The 19,786-nt window shown below is 45.1% G+C and overlaps 1 protein-coding gene across 1 annotated transcript in view; it reads left to right on the top strand.

The window, feature by feature from the left end:
- The window catches only part of WWC1 (WW and C2 domain containing 1), a 66,935-nt gene that overhangs the window by 16,281 nt on the left and 30,868 nt on the right, over positions 1–19,786 (top strand). Inside the window, exons 2-3 of the mRNA XM_058848882.1 lie at positions 14,559–14,668; positions 19,549–19,752. Of these exons, the coding sequence (XP_058704865.1) occupies positions 14,559–14,668; positions 19,549–19,752 (314 nt within the window). The remainder of the gene's footprint in view (positions 1–14,558; positions 14,669–19,548; positions 19,753–19,786) is intronic.

Here is a 19,786-nt window from a genome sequence, read left to right on the forward strand (position 1 = left end):
CTGGTGTGCTGCAGCATTCTCTGTCTGGCAAACACCTAGGACAGGGATCTCCATCTGGCCTGGGCTCGGCCCTTGAGGAGCGGCTGCTGCCATAGGAACCACGATGGCTCCAACCCTACTGCCAGGATTAAACCCAGTACAGCCCCACTGTGAGCTCCCATGTCGAGCTTTGTCCTCACAACCCATCACCTGCACTGATGCCATCCCTAACATCCCTCTTACAGCTTCAGAATATAGCTTAAACCTGCTGCAGTCTGCTTCCAGATGCTCAGTGATCAGAAAGGGAGTAAGGATTTTAACCATCTTTGGGGAAGCGCTGTGTGCAACTGAGGGTCACAGCAGCCAGTCTGAGCCTCGCAGGGCTCAGCTTTGTATTCAGATGCGCTGGCCTGCGAGCTGCAGACATTCCAGATACTTGTGTTCGTTTTGGCTGTATCCAGGCACGCACTGACAAAGAGCAAGATGCGTGCAGTGAAGTATAAATCCCGTCCTCTAATGACTCAAAGCACTGTTGTGTGCGCATACATGCTTAACAGATTGTATAATTAGCTGGCTTTGTAAGCTGGCAGCATGTATGATTCTCCAGTAGCTCCCTAAAAAATCCTGTGTGGTGTAGGGAGTGCACGCAGGTCCTTAAGCTGCTTGTATCGGTGTAGTGATGACTGCTGGGCACAGGAGAGGGGGCTGCATCCCCTGTGCCCGGAGGAGAAGGGCTTCCCAGGCCCAGTGCCACCACCTCTGCCCGTCCCTGAGCCCTGGGCTGGCAGCAGCTCGTTTTTCCCCTTGGCTGCTGATGCTGGGCTGGTTTGGCCGCTGCTCTGGGGACAGGGGCTGTCCCCAAGGCAGTCCCCATGCAGTGCCCTTGAAGACAGGCTCAGCAGATGGTGCAGCCAAGTGCTTCAGCATGCACAGCCCGAGCTACCACTGCAGCCCCAGTGGTAGGCATTGGCCCAGACTGGAACCCGGTTTTATTTGCAGTATTGAACTCAGGAGTGTTAATGGCGGGGCACACAAGGCTGCCTGCAGAGCTGTCCCAGGCCTGCAGCACGGGCACAGAGGCGCTGCCGGGCCGGCGGGGGAAGGCTGGCCTGCGCTGCCCAGGGCAATGCCGCAGCTTGTGCCGGTGTCCGGGACACCCAAGGGTGGGAGCAGCACCGGGCACCAGCGCTGCGTGCTTGGCATTTCACTGGGGCCGGGGAGGAGCCGGTAGGGGAGAGAACACGACCTTGAAAATCCTTATCGAGATGAAAAGGTGCAGTGAGGGAGCGCCTTCCTCCGCGCACAGCGCCCGGCCGGCCGGGCCGACAGCCACGGCTCCGGGCCTTCCCACAGCCCGGCCGGCCAGGCCGACAGCCACGGCTCCGGGCCTTCCCACAGCCCGGCCGGCCGGACCGACAGCCACGGCTCCGGGCCTTCCCATAGCCCGGCCGGCCGCGCTGACAGCCACGGCTCCGGGCCTTCCCACAGCCCGGCCGGCCGGACCGACAGCCACGGCTCCGGGCCTTCCCACAGCCCGGCCGGCCGGGCCGACAGCCACGGCTCCGGGCCTTCCCACAGCCCGGCCGGCCGCGCTGACATCCACGGCCCCGGGCCTTCCCACAGCCCGGCCGGCCGGACCGACAGCCACGGCTCCGGGCCTTCCCACAGCCCGGCCGGCCCCCCGAGAGCTGCTCTGGGCTCAGGCGTGTGGGATCGGCTTCTGCAGGTGACTCTTTCTGTGCATCTCTAAGTAATAATGAGCCTGGAGGTAGAAGCAAGGCGAGCTCTGGCAGCTGGAGAAGATGGGCCACTTGAGGGGAGCAGGTTTAATTATGATTCTGTGGCAGGTGAAACTCATCTGTGAGTTTGGTGCCCAGAAATCTGGTGAGCAGCCAGGCAGCTCATCCCAGCCACCAAGGGGGGTTGTGGTTTTCCCCAGTGCTGCTTCTTTTCCTGACACTCCTCTGTCCCTGTACAGCATCGACAGCTGAGTCCCCGTAACCCAGCTGGGAATGCCCTGGTCAGAAAGGTCTGGCTGCTGTTCTGCTCTGTTGCTGAACAGGAGCAGTTTGTGGGAGGGCTTGGAGGGTGCAGAGCTGCTGGTCTGGGAAGAGGAGCAAGGAAAAGCTGTGTAGGGAGAGGTGGGAGAGATGCTTTTTACAGCCACAAAACCCCTTAGCATGGCTCAGTTGCTGATGTCTTTGTGCTGTGGGTCCAGCACAATTCCCCTCTCTCCCCTGTGCTAGCACATGTACAGTCACATGCTAATTCAGGTTAAATAACTGCATCTCCTAGAAATGGATCCTTTTCTAAGATGTTTTTTTGGGCGCTTCTAATCCTGAAGCGTGTCCCAGGAAAGTGACATTGTACAGATAAAGCAACCCTTGCAGTGCAAAAAAGTAATCAACACTTACTACTATGAATATGTGCTGTAAAATGAAAAATGCTGCATTCCTGAAGAAATCTAAGTATTGTTACAGCTTGACTGTGGCACTTCTGTTGCTGAGGCTGCACTGCAGCTTTGGAAGCAGATACTTAAAATTCATTGGTTTGTGGTGGGATTTTTTTCCTCTTGACAAGGATAGAATAAAACCTGTCTTTTTCCATGGCTATAGGAATATACCCTTGTGTACTGTGTCTTTCAGTTGGAGGAATTCAGGCATGTACTGATGTCTTCAATAATTCCTTTGTAAATACTTATCTTAGAACATTTGCATAAAACCTTATCTCACTTAACAAGTTCAGATTTTTTTTCAGTTTTACAGGATCTAGGAATTTGGATGTGCACTAATGACCTTGGGCTGGGACATTTGTTTTTAGGTCCTGTGGAATGGAGCAGCCTCAGCCCAAGGAAGATGGAACTTGCCCCTGCTGATGGGGGCACTCCTGTTGCTGTAGTTCATGAAGACTTGTTTCCCTGCTGAATGAGCTGAGGCAGCTTGCTGAGGAGTGACATGAGTAGTCATGCCACCACCTCAGATGCTCCTGTGGAAAAAGGATGTGGTCATGTTGAGTGGCAGAGTTGTCAGAGTTGTAGGGCTGACATGTGCTCTATCTAGTGAGATTACAGAGAATGTGCTGCATGTCCAGAGCCTGCTTCTGAACCAAGCACGGGATGGTGTGAACACACCTTTTCTGTCAAAGCTGGTGGCCTTGCTGACCAGCTTCTGCATTGCTCTGAGCTTCATGCCAGGGCTTCAACTTTTGTTCGCCACAATATTTAAGATTAATCTGGCATCTCTGGCCTTTTTGTTTGTGGTTATCTGGCTTGTAAAGCTGGGATGAAATGCAACCTGTTTGTTGGGATTCACCTCCTTCATTTTTTATCTTGGAACAGCTAGGATGGTGGTAGTGCTGCTGGTGTCTCTGCTGTCAGGCAAGCCAGGAGCTTGACTGAGGTACAGACCTGCTGCATATGTATGGGAGAAGTGGGAATACAGAGACAGCAAAAAGACACAAACAATCTGTGGGTTTAGCCAGCTTCACCAGGGTACACTGGAAAAGGGAGGATTGATTGTTCCTTTGGAAGGAAAGAGGTTCCTGTGCTCTTGGTCATAAACTAAAGTAGAATAGTAGCTAAATATTAATAATGAGACTATGTAAGGTGTGTCTCTGACACATACCTGAAGCATGAAGTGTGAGCAGCAGTGATAAAGTGATAGGTTTGCTGAGTCTCTGCTTAGTGGAAAGAAATGCTGTCTGTTTTGAACTAAGGAATAACTGAAAAACCAAATCCTCACCTGGCTTGTGCCATTTCTGAGCTGGCAGGACTGTTAAGTGGGCTTTAAACTACCCAAGATAGATGGGAAAGGGGAATGCAAGAGAGCAAGTGGCATTAGAACTTCCATGTTAACACAAATTTGATCTGTTGGCAAAATATATTCATAGTGGATCATTAAAAATAAACGATGTTTGTGAGAGTAAATCAATCAAACTCACTTGGTGATGCAGATCTCACTTTTGCTGTCCTCAGATGCGTGAACAGCCTTCAATAGTTGTTGATTTTTATCGACTCCTTGCAATGTGTGAAGTACTGAGCTATGTTTAGTGCTTTGTACAGTTCTGCCTATAAACACAGTTTGGCATGTTGGTTTTTTTTGTGGCTTAACTACCTGGTAAATCAAGGCTTTGTTAATTTGTATGAAAAAGATACTAAGCCTATTAATTTTATACTCTCACTTTCTAACCCTACATCTCCTAAAGCTTTACTCTCCACAAAGTTGTTCTGGAAATGTGTTCTTACTCTGACATTTCTGTTCATTTTTATACGGTATGGCTTTTCAGGATCCGGGAACACATTGCCTCAACGCTTACAGCAACAGTAGTAGATCGTAAAACTCATTCTTCATTCTCATAAAGAACTCCAAGTGCTTCTGTGCTTCAGCAGTGCTGCATTTTTGAGCTGAGGGCTGTGCAACCTGGGCTTTCTCCTTTTTGGATCAGAAATAAGTTGCCATGCTTTCATTTCCAAAGGCTGTCCTCAGTGCTAACTCACAAGTCTGAATCTGTTGAAATAGTTTTGGTTTGCCACTCTTGAAGAAATGGCATGGATTGCAATCTGCAGGGCTATGCTTATGCTCGGGTGAGTATTCTGCATCTTGAATTCACAGCTGCTTTGCAAGCAAAAGGATTTTTCTTCTCCTGTGTTCTCCACTGCTCTGACATCATCTTTACCAGGCATCTTCTCTGATTCTTGCAGGCAGCCAGAAATACTCCTGTTCGTACTGGGTGCTGCTGACTTTATGATGGCATTGGAGGAGCCCTCTGAGTGCCCTGAGACCCCCTGGGGGTTCATGTGGCTTGGTAGTTTCCTCTGTGTGACAAGGTTCTGCTCCATCTGGCCAGATGTCCAAGGTGGCAGGCTGTTTTCAGACCAGAGCCTGCAGTAATGGTTTCAGAACTAAGCACTGCACAAGAGCTGAGTGGCTGCAGCTGATCTGACTTAGGGCAAGGAGCAGAAAAGATGCTCTGGTGATGTCCTGCTGCTTGCCTAGGCTGTGTTGTGCAAGGGGGGAAGACCAGAGAGCCTGCTAATGTTGCTGTTGGGGATTGGGACCATCAGGTAGCTCTATAACTCAGCCAGAACATTTATAATGCAAAAACAGCAAGCAGGCAGCCCTACCAAAGCTGCTGTATGGATGAGCAATTAGCCCATTAGTGCTAGCAGGAGGCAAACCAGGGAGCAGCATGCAAACCATGTGCATTTAAAACAAACTCCTGTGCTTCCCTTGTCCTTTCCTAGTAGGTTTTCTACACTGGGGAGATTAGATGAGTCCAATGATGCCACCCTAGGGTTGTATTTCCCACTTCAAATATCATGTGAATAAAGGGCACAGGAGCTGACAGAAGGCAGGTTGCAGGAGGCATTTGCTGTTCACAGAACATGCTGTTGAGAAGTAGAGCAGCATGCTTTTCTTCTGAAAGAATTCAGGTTTGTAATCACTGTACATGAAGTGTAAATTCAGTGTCTGGTGAAGCCCAGTTGTGGAGTGAACCCCAAATTTCTTCCCCATCATCCCTGCCTGGATGGTCAGCTCACTGCACTGCACTTGTTTCTGAATGCTGAGGTAGGGCAATTATTTCATACTTGCTTCCATGCTGAGATCTCAAATATTTATCTTTTTCTGACAGTAGCCATTGGTTCACTGCTCTAGGAGCTGTACTGTGGGGGGAGTTTGTCCTATACACCTCCTTATCTTGAGGCATCTTGCCAATATAAACTACTGCCACCCACACTAGGCAGCCTTTCAGGGAAGCAGGAATGCAGGCTGTAAGAGCAGAGACAGAGCCTTCCAGTTCATAATCTCCCAAATATGTCAGGGAGCTAGTCTGACTACTCTGGATGCTTGGTAGGCAATTTACCCCATACTCTGATGTGACCAGTGCCTTTATTCAAGAACAGCTGAATTTCCAAGTGAAGAGAAAGCTGACTTAGTTAATCTACTCAGGCTGTGTTTGTAGCAAGGCTGCTTTTCATCCTAGAGGAACTGAAAGCAAACTTAAAAACCAATTTCAGCTATTTAAAATTAAAGATGTTTGAATTACTTGCATGGTTAAATTCCAATTCTTGCATGCTTTTAATTCAGTAGTGTTGTACTGTTCTCATCAAGTTGTACCTTACACTTTTATATCTTTTCTGCTTAATTGGTTCAGGAAAGCATGCAGGATATAGAGGCTGGCAGGCAAGTTAATGTTGTGAGAAGCCTCATCTCCTATTTCCTGACATTTTAACCTTGAACTATCCCAGGAATTTTTGCATTTGAGTGATTAAGAAGGTATGACTGACCTCCTGCTCGAAGAACCGGTTTGTTAATCCCTGGGAATGATCTAAAATCTGCAAGTGGTTTTTGATAGCCTTCTCCTTGCAAATAGCTTAGTTGTTCTTTGCTTCCAGAGGTAAGTGATCTGCCCTGAAATGACATACACAGAAAAACTGACTGTCAGTGTGTGCAAAGCAGAGCTTGTAAACATGCAGGCCTTTTCAGAAGTGGATAGAACAAGTAAGCAGCTGACTGTACTGGTATTCTAGACCTACTTTTTGTGCCTGGTGGGGTCATAAACCATGTATTATATAGATTAATGCTTCTGTGAATCTATTTGACTAATAGACATGAATAAATGCATTTGTGTTCAGAATACCTGCTGGTGCCTGACTTTCAGGTGTCTTTGGTGCCTCCTGATCTTTTGTGGAGAATCTACTTGGGCAATATGTGACTAATTTCTGTATAAAAGAAGAATTCAGATGTTACCTGCTCATGTGAAAGCAGTAGAGGGTCTAACTGGCAGATTGCACACAACTCAAGATCACCTTAATGAGGTGCGGAGTTTACCCTCATGGCCTGGCCAGAAAATATCACTGAGTTCTTGAGTGTCAGTAAAAATGTGTAAAATTATGATAGCTTGGAAAACAAGCTCTGAGGATAGATGTTGGACTTGTTTATCCTAGAGGTGGCCCAATGTATCAAGCATTGGGGGCCAGGAGGAAGTACAAGGTAAAAGAGGTCTTCAGGAGGCTGAGAAGATGCTCAGTAACCACGGCAGTGAAGGCAACCACTTCTGAAAAGCAAACAGCTCTGCAGTTTGAGTTGCTTGAGGAGATGGGTTGTTTATTTTAAGCCATTTCTCTTGGTAATATATATGTTGTAGTTTAAGCAGATTTGTTTAGTTTACACTAACAGCTTCTAATACGCTTTTCTTCTCAGAGCTGACCCCATTTTACTGTAAGAGTGTAATTCTGTTCCCCGTTATCCTTTATCACAGCAAGACCAGGACCACACACTGGCAGTCACTGAAATGACATGCTCTTGAGGTAACCAGAAGTTTAGGGGGACTGGACCTTTGTGTGGGTTTTGGCACAATGTCTGCCTTCCAAAACTTTGAAATGTTGTATTTGATCTCGTTAGACTCCTTTGTGTATAGTTAAGAGAATTCTCAAATCTGTGATCGCTTCTTAAAAGCTTCCCCTTGTTACCTGGCAAGGACATTCATGTTCACGGTTCCCCTCTGCTAATGGTGGTCCTGAATTGGGCATTTCTGCTCCTCTGGGTGTAGAGGTCTCCTCCTCAACTCCTCTGCAGTTGGTGAGGTTTTGGTGCCACTGAGGTGTCACTTGGCCTGGAGCTGCTGAGGCTGCTGGCTGTTGGGGATGAGCTGTTCCCATCCCTGTTCCCTAAAGTGCTGTTGGAATGGGAATCCAAGGGAGCTTTTCAGCCTGCCACAGGTGTGTGGAGATGGGCTGAGAAAAGCTTTGCCAGCAAGATATAAAACATTCACTGCCACACCTGCAGCCTCCAAAGGCAGTCCTCCTCCAAAGGCAGTGAGAGATGTTCTCAGGGAAAATAGTTCCTATAGTGACAAGTGGCCCTGGTGTGTTTGAGGGCTGGATCACCAAGTTGAGTAATAAATGCGTAGGTGTCTATTTTTAAAGGCCTTTGTGAGGAGGAGATTGCAGACAAATTTTCTAGGACTACAGCAAAGTGATACGTTTTTCTGTGCTGAAGTTTAAAAATAATCATCGTCTGTCTTGAGAATGAGATGACCTCATTAAAAACAAAGAAGCTTGTATGTCATCGTGTGGAGCCTCCTGGCAGTGATTCTTGCAGCAGTAGCAGCTCTGCTGGAAGTTTGAGTTCCTCAAAACTCTGTGTGCACAGCAACCCTGATGTCACAGCTGGAATTGAGATGCCTTTAGCTCATTCTCTGTCCTGGTCTGTGTAGCATATCCTGGCACATAATGAGCAGTGAGTTTTATTCAAACAAGAAATGCTGTGTTAAAAAAAAATAAAATCAAAAAAGTAAATAGAAGCCATTGAAAATAAAATCTGACTCCAAGCTTCTCCTGCAAAATGCTGGGTTGAAAAGCTGTTTGGTTTTGTAAGAGAAATGGTATGAGTGGAAGTATCTGCCACAACTCATAATTGTGTCACCTGGCTTGACTTCTTGCCCATGAGGCTTGTCTGCCTCACACTCTTGCTGTGTACCTGTGAGTGCAGGAGGGAAGGGGAGAGCTCAGCAGGGCTGGTAGGGTGTTTGTCAGGGTTTGGTGGCTCATGCTGTAGCTGTAAGAGGAGCTGACATGATGGTCCCGGTGCTGCCTCTGTTCCTGATGCAGTGAGCTGCTGCTATGGGTACAGCAAATTTCAGGAAATCCCCTGGTCTGTCCTCTCGCCTCTAGAGTCATGAAGGATTTCATACAAGGCCATGTGATCTGTCCTGAACTGATTAAAATAAGGCTCTCCTGTTTAAATGGCTTTACTTTGTTACGGGGTCTGAGGAGCCCTGCAAGCACAGGGATTAGGTGGGTTTATGCACGGTGAAGCTTGGCACTGCGCTCTTGGTTTATAAACCTTCTCCTCTCGGTGACCCAGGCGGTGTTTGCTAAGTGCACATCCACCTACATGCACTTACGTCCTCATGGCTGTGAGCCTCACCAGCAGCTGCTCGTGGTCTAGTGCTGTGGGCCCCCAGTTGATACCAAAATGCAGTAATTACAAAAATAACATTTCCTGGTTTAGGAAGTTCAGCACTGATTTCTGTTACCATTGTAGTATTACCTCCAGATTTGCAAGTGGTGCAGGTCACCCATCTCCAGCTCCCGCCAGGAACCTCTGTACAGCCATGTTTAACAAACCTTCTGTCAATCAAAAACTGGTTATACAAGGATTATTTGCCTTCAGTTTCCCATGTAATGAGGTTTTTGATTGACAACAGTGGAGTTCAAGAATACAGAAAGGCTTTCTGAATCTAAGATGAGCAAGTTTCCATGTAATACTGTTTGCACATGATAGAATTGGCTTCCAGTTTTATCTGTGATAGAAACTGAAGGTGATCAAAAATAAGAAATATAGAAACCCTTCTCATTTTAAAATAATGTGACTTAGAAAATAGAGGTAGGAAGCTAACTTTCTATTTCCTGCTGTAGGAGTGGGATTTGGACATTATTTGCTGTACAAATAGTTGAGCTGCTGTGGGCAAACTTTTTGCAAAGATGGAAGTGCCTCGGAACGTTCACCATGGCTGTGGTGAGCAGTGGCTTTACTTTTCAGTCCTGTCTCTGCCTGAAGAGTGTCAGATGCTCCTCAGATTAGGAAGCTGGGTGATGCTGTTCTTCAACCTCTGTTACCAGGATTAGTTTCTGAAGCAGCAACCTTGACCTGCTGTGTGTGGTGGTTGCTGTGGGTTCCTCTTTTCCAGGTGTCCTAATGAGGAATTGCACTTGTTCAAATAAATTTGAATTTCTTGAATGAAGTGAAATGTAAAAATTACATAGTGGAAGCTAAGAAAATGTAATGGAAATAGATAAGTGTAGGTTGATATGTCTTTTTCAAAATACTAATCATTCCTAATAATGACTCCCCTTTATGGGGGAATGGCAGTCACAGGTATGATGAATGTGAGAAACTGGTGATTTCCTATGAGGTGAACATATGGATTAGTTCATATGGGTGAGCTAGAAGGCCAGAGTTAGGCTGTGATTTACAAATATCTTCTCTAGCTCAGGCTAGTTTCTCTTGTAGCGCTCCTACACCAAGCTCAGCCTCCAGCTTAGGAGCAGATGAAGCACTTGAGGAGTAGTTCAGGTCTAACTGATGTCTGCTGGGTGTCAGAGCAAAGGGAGCACAGCTGGAAGATACAAACAAACTCTTGTCCCAAAGTGTCATCTTAAGTGTTTAACTAGGCCAGTTTGGATTTCAGGAAAAGTGCTATATGTACAGACCTTAAGTTTAGCTCCTTGGTTCCCTCTTTGTGACTGGAGATCAGAAGTCATAGATCAAGATTTTCTGAACTTTTGGGTGCATTGCTTTCATGTGAAAGCTGGGTGAATGCATCTGAAGGTTTCCCTAAGGAAGAAGGGTAAGGAATGCACAAACCATTTTGCAGGTTTCTCCTTCTTTAGTTTCAGGCACAGTGGTGAGAGGGGTCCATTTTTGTGCATTGCTGCTTTGAGTCCAGCTACAGGGAGCACCTATTGTGTGATAATGTGGTTTGACTGAGCTGATGAGATTTTTTTTTTTTTTTTCAAGGCAGCTAGGAAGCTTTGTGAATTGAAAAGGAGATGTTTCAAAGGAATGGTCCTGCAGATGTGTCCTAGCTTTAACTTCCCACATGCAGAGGAACAGTCCTGTTTTATGCAGCAGTAATGCACTAACTAAATCATTTCCTGCTGTGAGAAAGAAGCTTCTCCCTTTGCTCTTTAATCCGTCATTGTGAGTATGCTCGAGGAAACACTGGATCCCTTCTGGAAAATTGGTTTATTTTAGTCTTCATAACAACCCCTAAAATCATATCTTAAAACAAGGAAATAATACCTTTTTTCTTTTTATGCTGTATTCAAAGTCTTGCTACACAACATATTACATGCCTTTCATCTAATTGAACCATTGCTACTTTGATTTGTGCCTATTTTTCCCACAACAGCTAGGGAGAGGAGCTTAGAAAAGAAAGTGATATGGTTATGAAGCTGCAGTTACTTGGGGAAATAGCTATTTTGTCTATAACAAGTGGAATTACACTCTTAGTTGTAAAACTAATTATTATTCTATTTGCTAGTTGAATGACAGATTTCGCCTCTGTACAAATGGGATAGTTGGAAGCTTTGGGCAGCCAGGAAGGAGGGCATTAGTCTGTGCTTGGTGATGGGTGCTCCTTGTGAGATATGCTGAAAATATCAGTCCCAAAAGTGAAATAATTGTCTGTTTCTGAGCCCTAGTAACTGGCAAGTCTCCAGTTGGCTTGTGTCATTGCTATAGCAGACTGATCCTGCCTTGCTTTTTTTCTTCCTTTTTCCAAAACTCTTAACTGAAAGAACTGGCTGGATGTAGTTCATGCATTGCATTTCATATGGAAAATAGGAATAAGCATCCTTCAGTTGCTTGGTCCTGGCTTGCTATTGAGTCTGACAGTTTCTGAGCAGTTTTGTAAGGAATTCAGCTGCTTCTAACAAAATAGGACTAGACAAAAGCTGAACAGAAGCTTTCTAAGTTTGGTGTTGCACTTTGGAGCACCAAAGTTGGCACTACAGTGCCATTCCCTGATGAAAGTATTCCAAAGACCTAGAGCTGATAGTGCAGCTCCACGCTGGTTTTTGTTTTTTACCAAGACAGGGTTTAATGTTAATGTTAGGTGTGATTCTTGAGCAGAATTCTGCAAGAAACCACTCAGTGTGTGACACAATTTACTGAGGTGTGTTTTATGTCTGCAGCACACCCTCAGCTAATGTACTTTAAGTATGGGTTTAATTACTGTTCCACGTTGAGGGATTCTTGCTTAGATCACTCACCAAAAATGTTGAGCACTGTAGCTGGGACATGGGAGATGCATGGCTCCTGGTTTAATCACTCTGCTAGGCTGGATGTGCAATGCCAGGGACTGCAAACCCAGGATGGAATTGCGTCTCTTCTTACAAAGCTCTCTACAGAAGTGTCAGAATGGCAGTCATGCTGCCAATTCACAGAGGTGTTTAGAGTGTCACTAACTCAATGATGCAGGGGAAAAGACCCCTTGGACTTCCTGTGGCCTTGCAGCCCCACCTTGATTCCTGGAGGCAGTTGTGGGCACCACAATAAAAACAAAGACATTAAACCATTAGAGAGTGTCCAGAGGACAGCCAGGAGGATGGTGAAGGGTCTGGAGGGCAAGCCTTATGAGGAGTGCCTGAGAGCACTTGGTTTGCTCAGCCTGGAGAAGGGGAGACTGAGGGGAGATCTTGTGGTCCGCAACTTCCTCGTGAGGGGAAGCTGAGGGGCAGGTACTGATCTGTACCTGACCACTTGCAGGACTTGAGGAAACAGCACGAGGCTGAGCCTGGAGGTTTAGGTTGGATAGAGGAAAAAGTTTTTTCAGCCAGAGGGTGGTAGGACACTGCTCAGGCTCCCCTGGGAATGGGCACAGCCCCAAGGCTGCCAGAGCTTGGACACTGCTCCAGGGATGCCCAGGGTGGGATTATGGGGGTGTCTGTGCAGGGACAGGGACTGGACTCAGTCATCCCTGTGGGTCCCCTCCAGCTCAGCACATTTCATGGTTCTGTGATCCCAGCATGACTGTGCCCCTCTCAGGGATGGGAGCAGGTCCATCTACTTCAGCATTTAGCGCTGTGCCCTCCCTCTTCCCTACCTGTGCTGCTTCCACATGAACCACTGTCGTTAAATAAAAGCAGATGCCACTTTCAGAGATGGGAGAAAGTGCTAACCCTGGTGTTTAACTTAACATTGCCAACACGTTTGCTACAGCACTTTCATCTCTGTTATCTCCAGAGAGTGGCTTGTATCTGACCTTGCTCTGCATTTTTACCCTTGTGCATCTTTGATTTGATCAACTCAGAGCAGCACATATTGGGTACTCAGGCTGAGGAAACAGCTTGATCCACAGGGAAGAACAAGGGATAAGGGATAGCAATCACAAGCATTGAGATTCTATTTTATTTTCAGGTAATCTCTATTTTCTATACAAACACACTTTTGGTACACAGTCTAAATTAAGAACTGTAAAAATAAACCCTTCAGTGTAACTTTATCGGGAAAGTTTCACAGTTCTGTGTTGTGAAGCTGTGGGTTCTTTTGCACTGCAGAGCTTTAATTTAAATTGAAATTTTGTGAGAGAATAGTGATTCAAACTCTGCTTCATGCGGCAAAGGCAGTGTATTGAGAGGGAAATGGAACAGCAGTTAAATTAGAGGTGTTAGTGGCTTACATGGCTTTTACAAAAATGTTCCCACCCCATTCTTACTGCATACCAGACTTACAGGTCATATTTAGGGGGAATTACGTTAGTTGTTAAATGTTGATTTTATGTTGAATCTCTTCTGGTTGAAGGCTTTTTTCCTAAGACTCTTAACAAATAATGACTGTAAGATGTTAATATGGAAGTACCAGCTGGTTCTCAGTGCCTCCAGATGACGTCTGCTCAGAACTTAGTAAAACTGTCAGCCCTCCTCAGTGACCTTTGGCTAGGGAAGACTTGCTAGAAGCTGTTCAGTGTCCTGCAGTGGGTTGCAGCCCTGCTGTGTGTCCCCCTTTGCCTCCCTGCAGTGTGCTGCTTGCATGTGGCAGAGCTGGGTACAGCTCTGGGGGTGCTTGCTCAGCCCTTTGCTCTTGGTGTGTCCTGCCTAGAGGGACTGTGGTGTTGTCCCCAGTGTCCTGTGCTCTGCCACGAGGGCTTCTCTGGGAAGTCAGACTCAGCCCCCTTCCACATACACCACGCAGAGCACTGGGGTCGTGTGATGGATCTCTGGGCCTCTGGCATACTGTGCTTTTGGCAGCTGGGGATGTGAGGCACCTGCAAGATTAATTCCTCCTGGCTTGTGCCTCCCTGCAGTGCTGTTTGGTTTGTAGTTTTGTTGGTGCAAGCTGAACCTCATTAACTCTGAGTCAAAGGGAGGAAAGGGACATGGTTTCGGTGATTAAAATCTCTGGGGTCACTCAAGGAGTGGGTACTCTAAGCTTTGTGTTTAGCCATACAAGCCTTCAGAGTGTTGCTGGATGTGGTCTGTAATAGAAAAACTCATCAGAGCAGAGCTGTGGAAATACTTCCTTGTTCAGACAGAGTGGGTTACACGTTTTCTGATACTGAGAAACTAATCTTGTTTGTCATTAATGAAACAGAGCATATTGCAATGCAAATGAGAGAAGTTGCATGGCAAGTGGTCCCACAGTCCTCAGCACTTGCTATTGATTGTTCAGTCTTACTTATTCATGCTATGCAAATTGCATTTCTCATCTTGCTCCTTCTTGTCTACATATTTTTGGTACAGGACTTGCCTGCAAACAGTCTTGTTCTTTCACTGGAGAGACAGGAATTGTTTCTGGCAAAGTTCTTAACGTTCCTTTGTCGAGTGAGTACTGGCTGAGCCGGGCAAAGCTCTGGAAATCTGTCAGAATGAATTCATCCTGCTCTAACTTCAGATGGAGAAATAGAAGAGTTGGTGGTATATTATTTGATAAGAACAAAAGCTTTAAAATAGTTTTCCAGTTTCTTTGTTTTTGATACTGAAGCCCTTGTGGCATTTGTTTTCTGGTCAGTTGTTTGGAACAGGCATGTGGGAGTGTTCTTTTATTCGTGCTAAATATTATTTTGCATTTCAGGTATACTAAACCACTGACCTTTGCTGACTGCATCAGTGATGAGCTGCCCTTAGGATGGGAAGAAGCTTATGACCCTCAGGTTGGAGTCTATTACATAGACCACAACACCAGTAAGTGCCATGCTGCTGTGTTTCTGCAGAGCGATTTATGCCTGTATTAAAATATACTGAACAAAAAACCACAGAGTTGCTAACAGCCTGTTTTAGAGTAGATGAGATCTGCAGCTTGTGAAATCAAATTCTGTCCTTCTCCATCATACAAAGTACTTCCCTCTCTAAGCAGGAATTTGAGACCTTCTGGTTTGCAGTCTTCAAGTTGGCAGCCACGTTCAAGCTGATACTGTGGGCACACCTCTGTCAGATTTGGTTCTACTGAAGAGTCCAACTGGGTAGCACTGATCTGGAGTTTGTTCTTAGCCTGGAATTTGTCCCTGTGGCAAGACCATCAGAAACAGTACAAAGGTCTTGTGTTGATTCCCCTGGCAGGGGTGAACTGAATGAGCATGAGCTCCCTTGGCTGCAGGAGCTCACACTGTCCTTGCTGGAGACAAAACCCTCAAATAAGCTTGGGATGTCCTGGTCAGGGCTCAGGCTTGTGGTGTCTTTATCCTGTGTCCTCAAACTAAGCCACTGCTCACACCCTTTGCTAAATTGCTTGGTAGACCAAAAGAGTTTATTCTGTAAGCTCATTTGAATTATAAGAAAATACACTGGTTTATATATCATTACAGACAACTAGAATAACTGTAATGGGTTATGCTAGAACAAATCACCTGAAAAAGTAATAAGCAAAACAAATTAGTGACTTTGATTCTCTTTATAGAACAGCTGCAGCCCAAAAGTTCACAGCAGAACCATGCCCAGGCCCTTTTAGGGGAGCTTGCAACTTGGGCTAAGAGAGAAACTTTTAAAAGACAAAAGTGCATTGAAATACCTTGAAATTGTTTTGGTTTTTTTAAAAATCTACTTCTAGGACTTCAACTGAGAACTTGAACTTCATTTTTTCTTTTTCTTTTTTTTTTTTTTTACAAAATTGCAAGATTTTTTAAAAATAAAAATGTGGAAGTCTGGTGCAATTTTTTCTTTGGTGGATTTTTTTTTCCCCTCCTTGGGTATCTTCATCTTCACACCCTTCTCTTTCTCAAAACTGCCACAATTTCACCTGGCCTGAGACTGCACCCGCCAAGCTTTAGCAACATCTCTTGGGTATTAAAAATGCAGAATGAAAAAAGCCTGTTCCCAAAAAGCCTGACCCCTGCAATACAAAGATCCTGTATGCAATATACAAAGATCATACAAAGATCATTTCCAGCTGTAAAGGTGACACAAATATTTTTATTTAGAACTCATGTAGATCCTGTGATTTAAATTGCTTCACCGTAAGTATTTTTCTGTGAGGTAGGGGATGTTGATTTTTCTTTCTATTTGAAGGTCAGAAGGGGTAGGCAAATCTACAGAATAACACAAAGGAGATCTGCAGGGGAGAGTGGACAGACTTTACTTTAGAAGGTGCTAAGGTGCAAGGCACAAATTTAGGTCTCCTAGGGGTCTGTAAGACCAGGTCTGGTGTTCATTTCACTTTCTAGGAATGGGAGAATAGCCTTGACCTAAAGCTGTGGGACATGGAAGCCTGTTGGACCCCTGGAGTGTTTCAGTTAGCAGAAAATCCAGCATTGTTAAATTTGTAGTTTGACTCAGTGATCCTAAAGGCCTTTTCCAACCTATATGGTTGAATGCATTTGGGACAAACCAAACATGGTTTTGTTTATACATTTGAGTCGGTGCAGGGTGAACATGCAAGGTCTGGTTGCAGTTCTGGGGCAGTTACCCCTGCTCTGTGCCACTCACAGGCACCATGGGATGCAGGGACATGCAGAGAAGCCTTCCAACTCTGCTGACACCTGCTTAATAACAGTGCCTTTTTAAAAGTTCCACTTCTATGGGATGCCAGAGGCCACAATATTTAAATGGGAATTTCAACAAAAAAGTTAAAAAAGAAGAGGAACAAACTCATTACATATTTCTTATCCCAGCTCTAATCCAGATCACAATAGAGCAGAACACATCCATTTAGCTTAACCTAATCAAGGAGCTCATCTTTGTGGTTTATGTTGAAGTATCCTCTGGAGAGTGTCCAAAACCTTCTTCCTCTCCAAGGTCGCTGGCAGATTCCCTGGCAGGAAGGAGCTGCTGAGGGTGGAAAGGGGATGGAGCCATGTTGGGTCTTGCTCATACTGCACAAGTACTCGAGACTAATTATCAGAAACGAGCCCAAGGATAGGCTTAAATCTAAAGCCAGCAGCTATTAAAAGAAGCAAGATGGAGAACAATTGTAACCACCTCTCTGAGGGAAGATAAATACAATTAAATTGAGTACCCAGAATATTCCTAATACAGTATTAATGCATAGCCTTGAGTGTGTCTCTCTGGGAGAACTCTGGAATGTGATTTGCACAAAGGAGTTATGCTGATGCAAGCATTGTAAGCCTACATTCTTCCACCATGAAGCAAGCAGATTTATTTATGACAAACTCAACATTAAATTAGGAATTCACAAGACAACAAATGATGTAATAGCCTGCATTTCTGTTGTTCTTTTGTAGTTCTTTTTGAATGTATTTTGCATTTCTCAGTAGCTGGGGCTCAGTGAGAGCCCTTGGCCAACATTTTCATCGATTGGTTTTACATGTTTGAAAGCCAAAGCTCAAAGCTGTGATCAAGGGGTTACACTTAGTGCTTTGATTACTGAAAAGGTTGAGGTGAATATTTAGAATAAATCTGGACACAAAGCATTTCAGTACCTCAGTGTGTTGTCCATCCATTCCCTGGGTCAGATTGTGTATGGGCTTGGAGTACTGGCAGTGCCTCACCACCTCACAGAGGTGTTCAGGATTGGAGGCTTTTCCAGTCTTCCTCCTCATTGCTTATAATAGAGGAATTTTCCTGCAGCAGCTTCCACCACCTTTCTTGGGATTATAGGAAAAATGGGCTGCTAGTCTGAGGAAAAACTGGAAATAGCCAGTCTTGAAGACTTACGTTGAGGTAAATTTACAATCCAGCATCCTGTATCAGACTTGAAGAGCCATGGGTACTTTGCCAACATACTTTTTATGCTGGAAATTAGAGAGCTCTAAGACACAGTTGCAGGTGGCTGTGCAGTCGTGTCCAGGGGAGCTGTATGTCTGGGAATGTGGGGGCAGCTCCCTGGGTAACAGCAGACTTTCCCCTTCTGGTTCAGCTGTGGAGAGAAGGCAGTTACTTCATCTGGGTAATGGTTATCTGGAAAATGGGATTTGGAGGCACGAATCGAGGCAGGAGCATGGGGATTTCAGAGTCTTACAGATTCTGTGTCCTCCTGATCTTTCTTTTGCTCCCTCTAAGATCATGGTGCTATCTATGAGGGCACCAGCACCTACAGCTGCCACAAGCAGCTGCTTTTCCCTCATAATATTTTGAGGCAGTTTTTCAGGTCCAGGCCTAGCTTTAATATTATATCAGCTGAAATACTGCTTCTGCTTGCAGGACCTGTAAAGGACTCTTTGTTGAAATGCTTCTACAAAATTTACTGAGGTTTTTTTATTGCAATTTGTGGCTTCTCCAAGTTTTGCCATATAATTTGAAGTGCCATGTATTCTTTTGGGTCTTGAGGCATTGTTAAAAACTACTTACTGCTGGAATAGCCAATTAATTTTCTTCTCAGCATGACCATGGACAGCTTTTGAAGAGGATTGAGTGTCCATCCCTTGGGTAAACCCCTTTATTTCTAGGTCTGCTGCTAAGAATGTTGTCTAACTTCTCTTCCCCACATCCTCTGTACAGCAGTGTTAATCTTACGCCTGACTCGCTTAAGAGCTGCTCATACCTTCCACTCTGGCAGCTTTTACTAAATATTTAAAGAGGCTCTTAAGATATGCAGATTAGATTCCCACTGATAGTTTCAAGCAAGTCCTTTCTATTAATTATTCATTATGTGGTAACTAGGCATCCTTATTCAAGCATGTTAGTTTAGACAGTTCAGAGCACTTGGTCAACTAAATATTGGAACCTGCTCCAAACAAGAACATGTAATAGCCTTGAAATAGAAATGAAAAATATTTTGGGCACTTCTTCACAAAAGGAAGACAAACACTGACAATAAATTTACCTCATTAGTGTTAGGACTAGCTGCCTATCTGTGACCTTAGGCCTTTTTCATTATTAGAAACCTGGAAAGCAATGCATTGGCTGTGTTGGGGTAACGCAGATGGAAGTGTTGTAACTGCTGCATTCACTGTGTTACCCTAAACTCTGTGGAGTTCTTCATGTCCTTTGTACTCTTCAGTCATTTACTGCTGTGCCTGCTTTCCCTAAAGGAGTTGTTTACTCCTCTCTGAGATTCTGTTCATATAATGTCGTTTAAGATGCTTTCACAAATCTGTGATTTAATCAGACTTTATTTTTACTCTGGAATCTGAGTGAGCAGGTTTTCTTTCTCCTCAGCAATAAAGGCCACTTGGCAGCCAAAGAGGGCGGGCAGAGTTGTAATTGCTTTCATCTTGTTGATGCAGTATAATGCAGTCATGTGGCAATGATATTTTCTGAGAGTTTTTTTATCGGTGAAATAGTAGAGGTATTTTATTAGTAATGTTATAAAGCAGTTACTATAAGGATAAGTCTAACAGTCAATGTCAGTATCTTAGGGCTGTATATGTATATTCTTGAGTGGATGTTTTTAAGAGCCAGGACCAGGGCAGCTGCAGCAGCAGAGGAGTTGGAGAGTTATATGACAGTTTTGTTGTGAATTACTCTATTCAGCATGACAGAACTCATTGGAATTCATTGTGGATCAACAGTCACCTTCTTAGAAAAAAGGAAAATGTCTTTATTCAACTTTTTTATTACAGGGATGGGGTAAGAGACTATTTTAAAATGTCATAAACAGTGGAGCTTTTCCAGACAGCAGAAAAAACCTGCATTCTGTTGATCTTGCCTTCTTCTGTTTTCTCTCCAAGAAACTACTCAGATAGAAGACCCTCGGGTGCAATGGCGCCGGGAGCAGGAGCACATGCTGAAGGATTACCTTGTCCTGGCCCAGGAGGCCATTGCTGCCCAGAAGGAGATCTATCAAGTGAAGCAGCAGAGGCTTGAACTGGCCCAGCAAGAGTATCGGCAGCTGCACGATGTTTGGGAGCACAAACTGGGCTCTCAGACCAGCTGTGAGTAGTTAGTGAGCTCTTAACCAGTGACTTC

Source organism: Poecile atricapillus, chromosome 13, assembly GCF_030490865.1.
Source record: "Poecile atricapillus isolate bPoeAtr1 chromosome 13, bPoeAtr1.hap1, whole genome shotgun sequence".
Taxonomy (NCBI): domain Eukaryota; kingdom Metazoa; phylum Chordata; class Aves; order Passeriformes; family Paridae; genus Poecile; species Poecile atricapillus.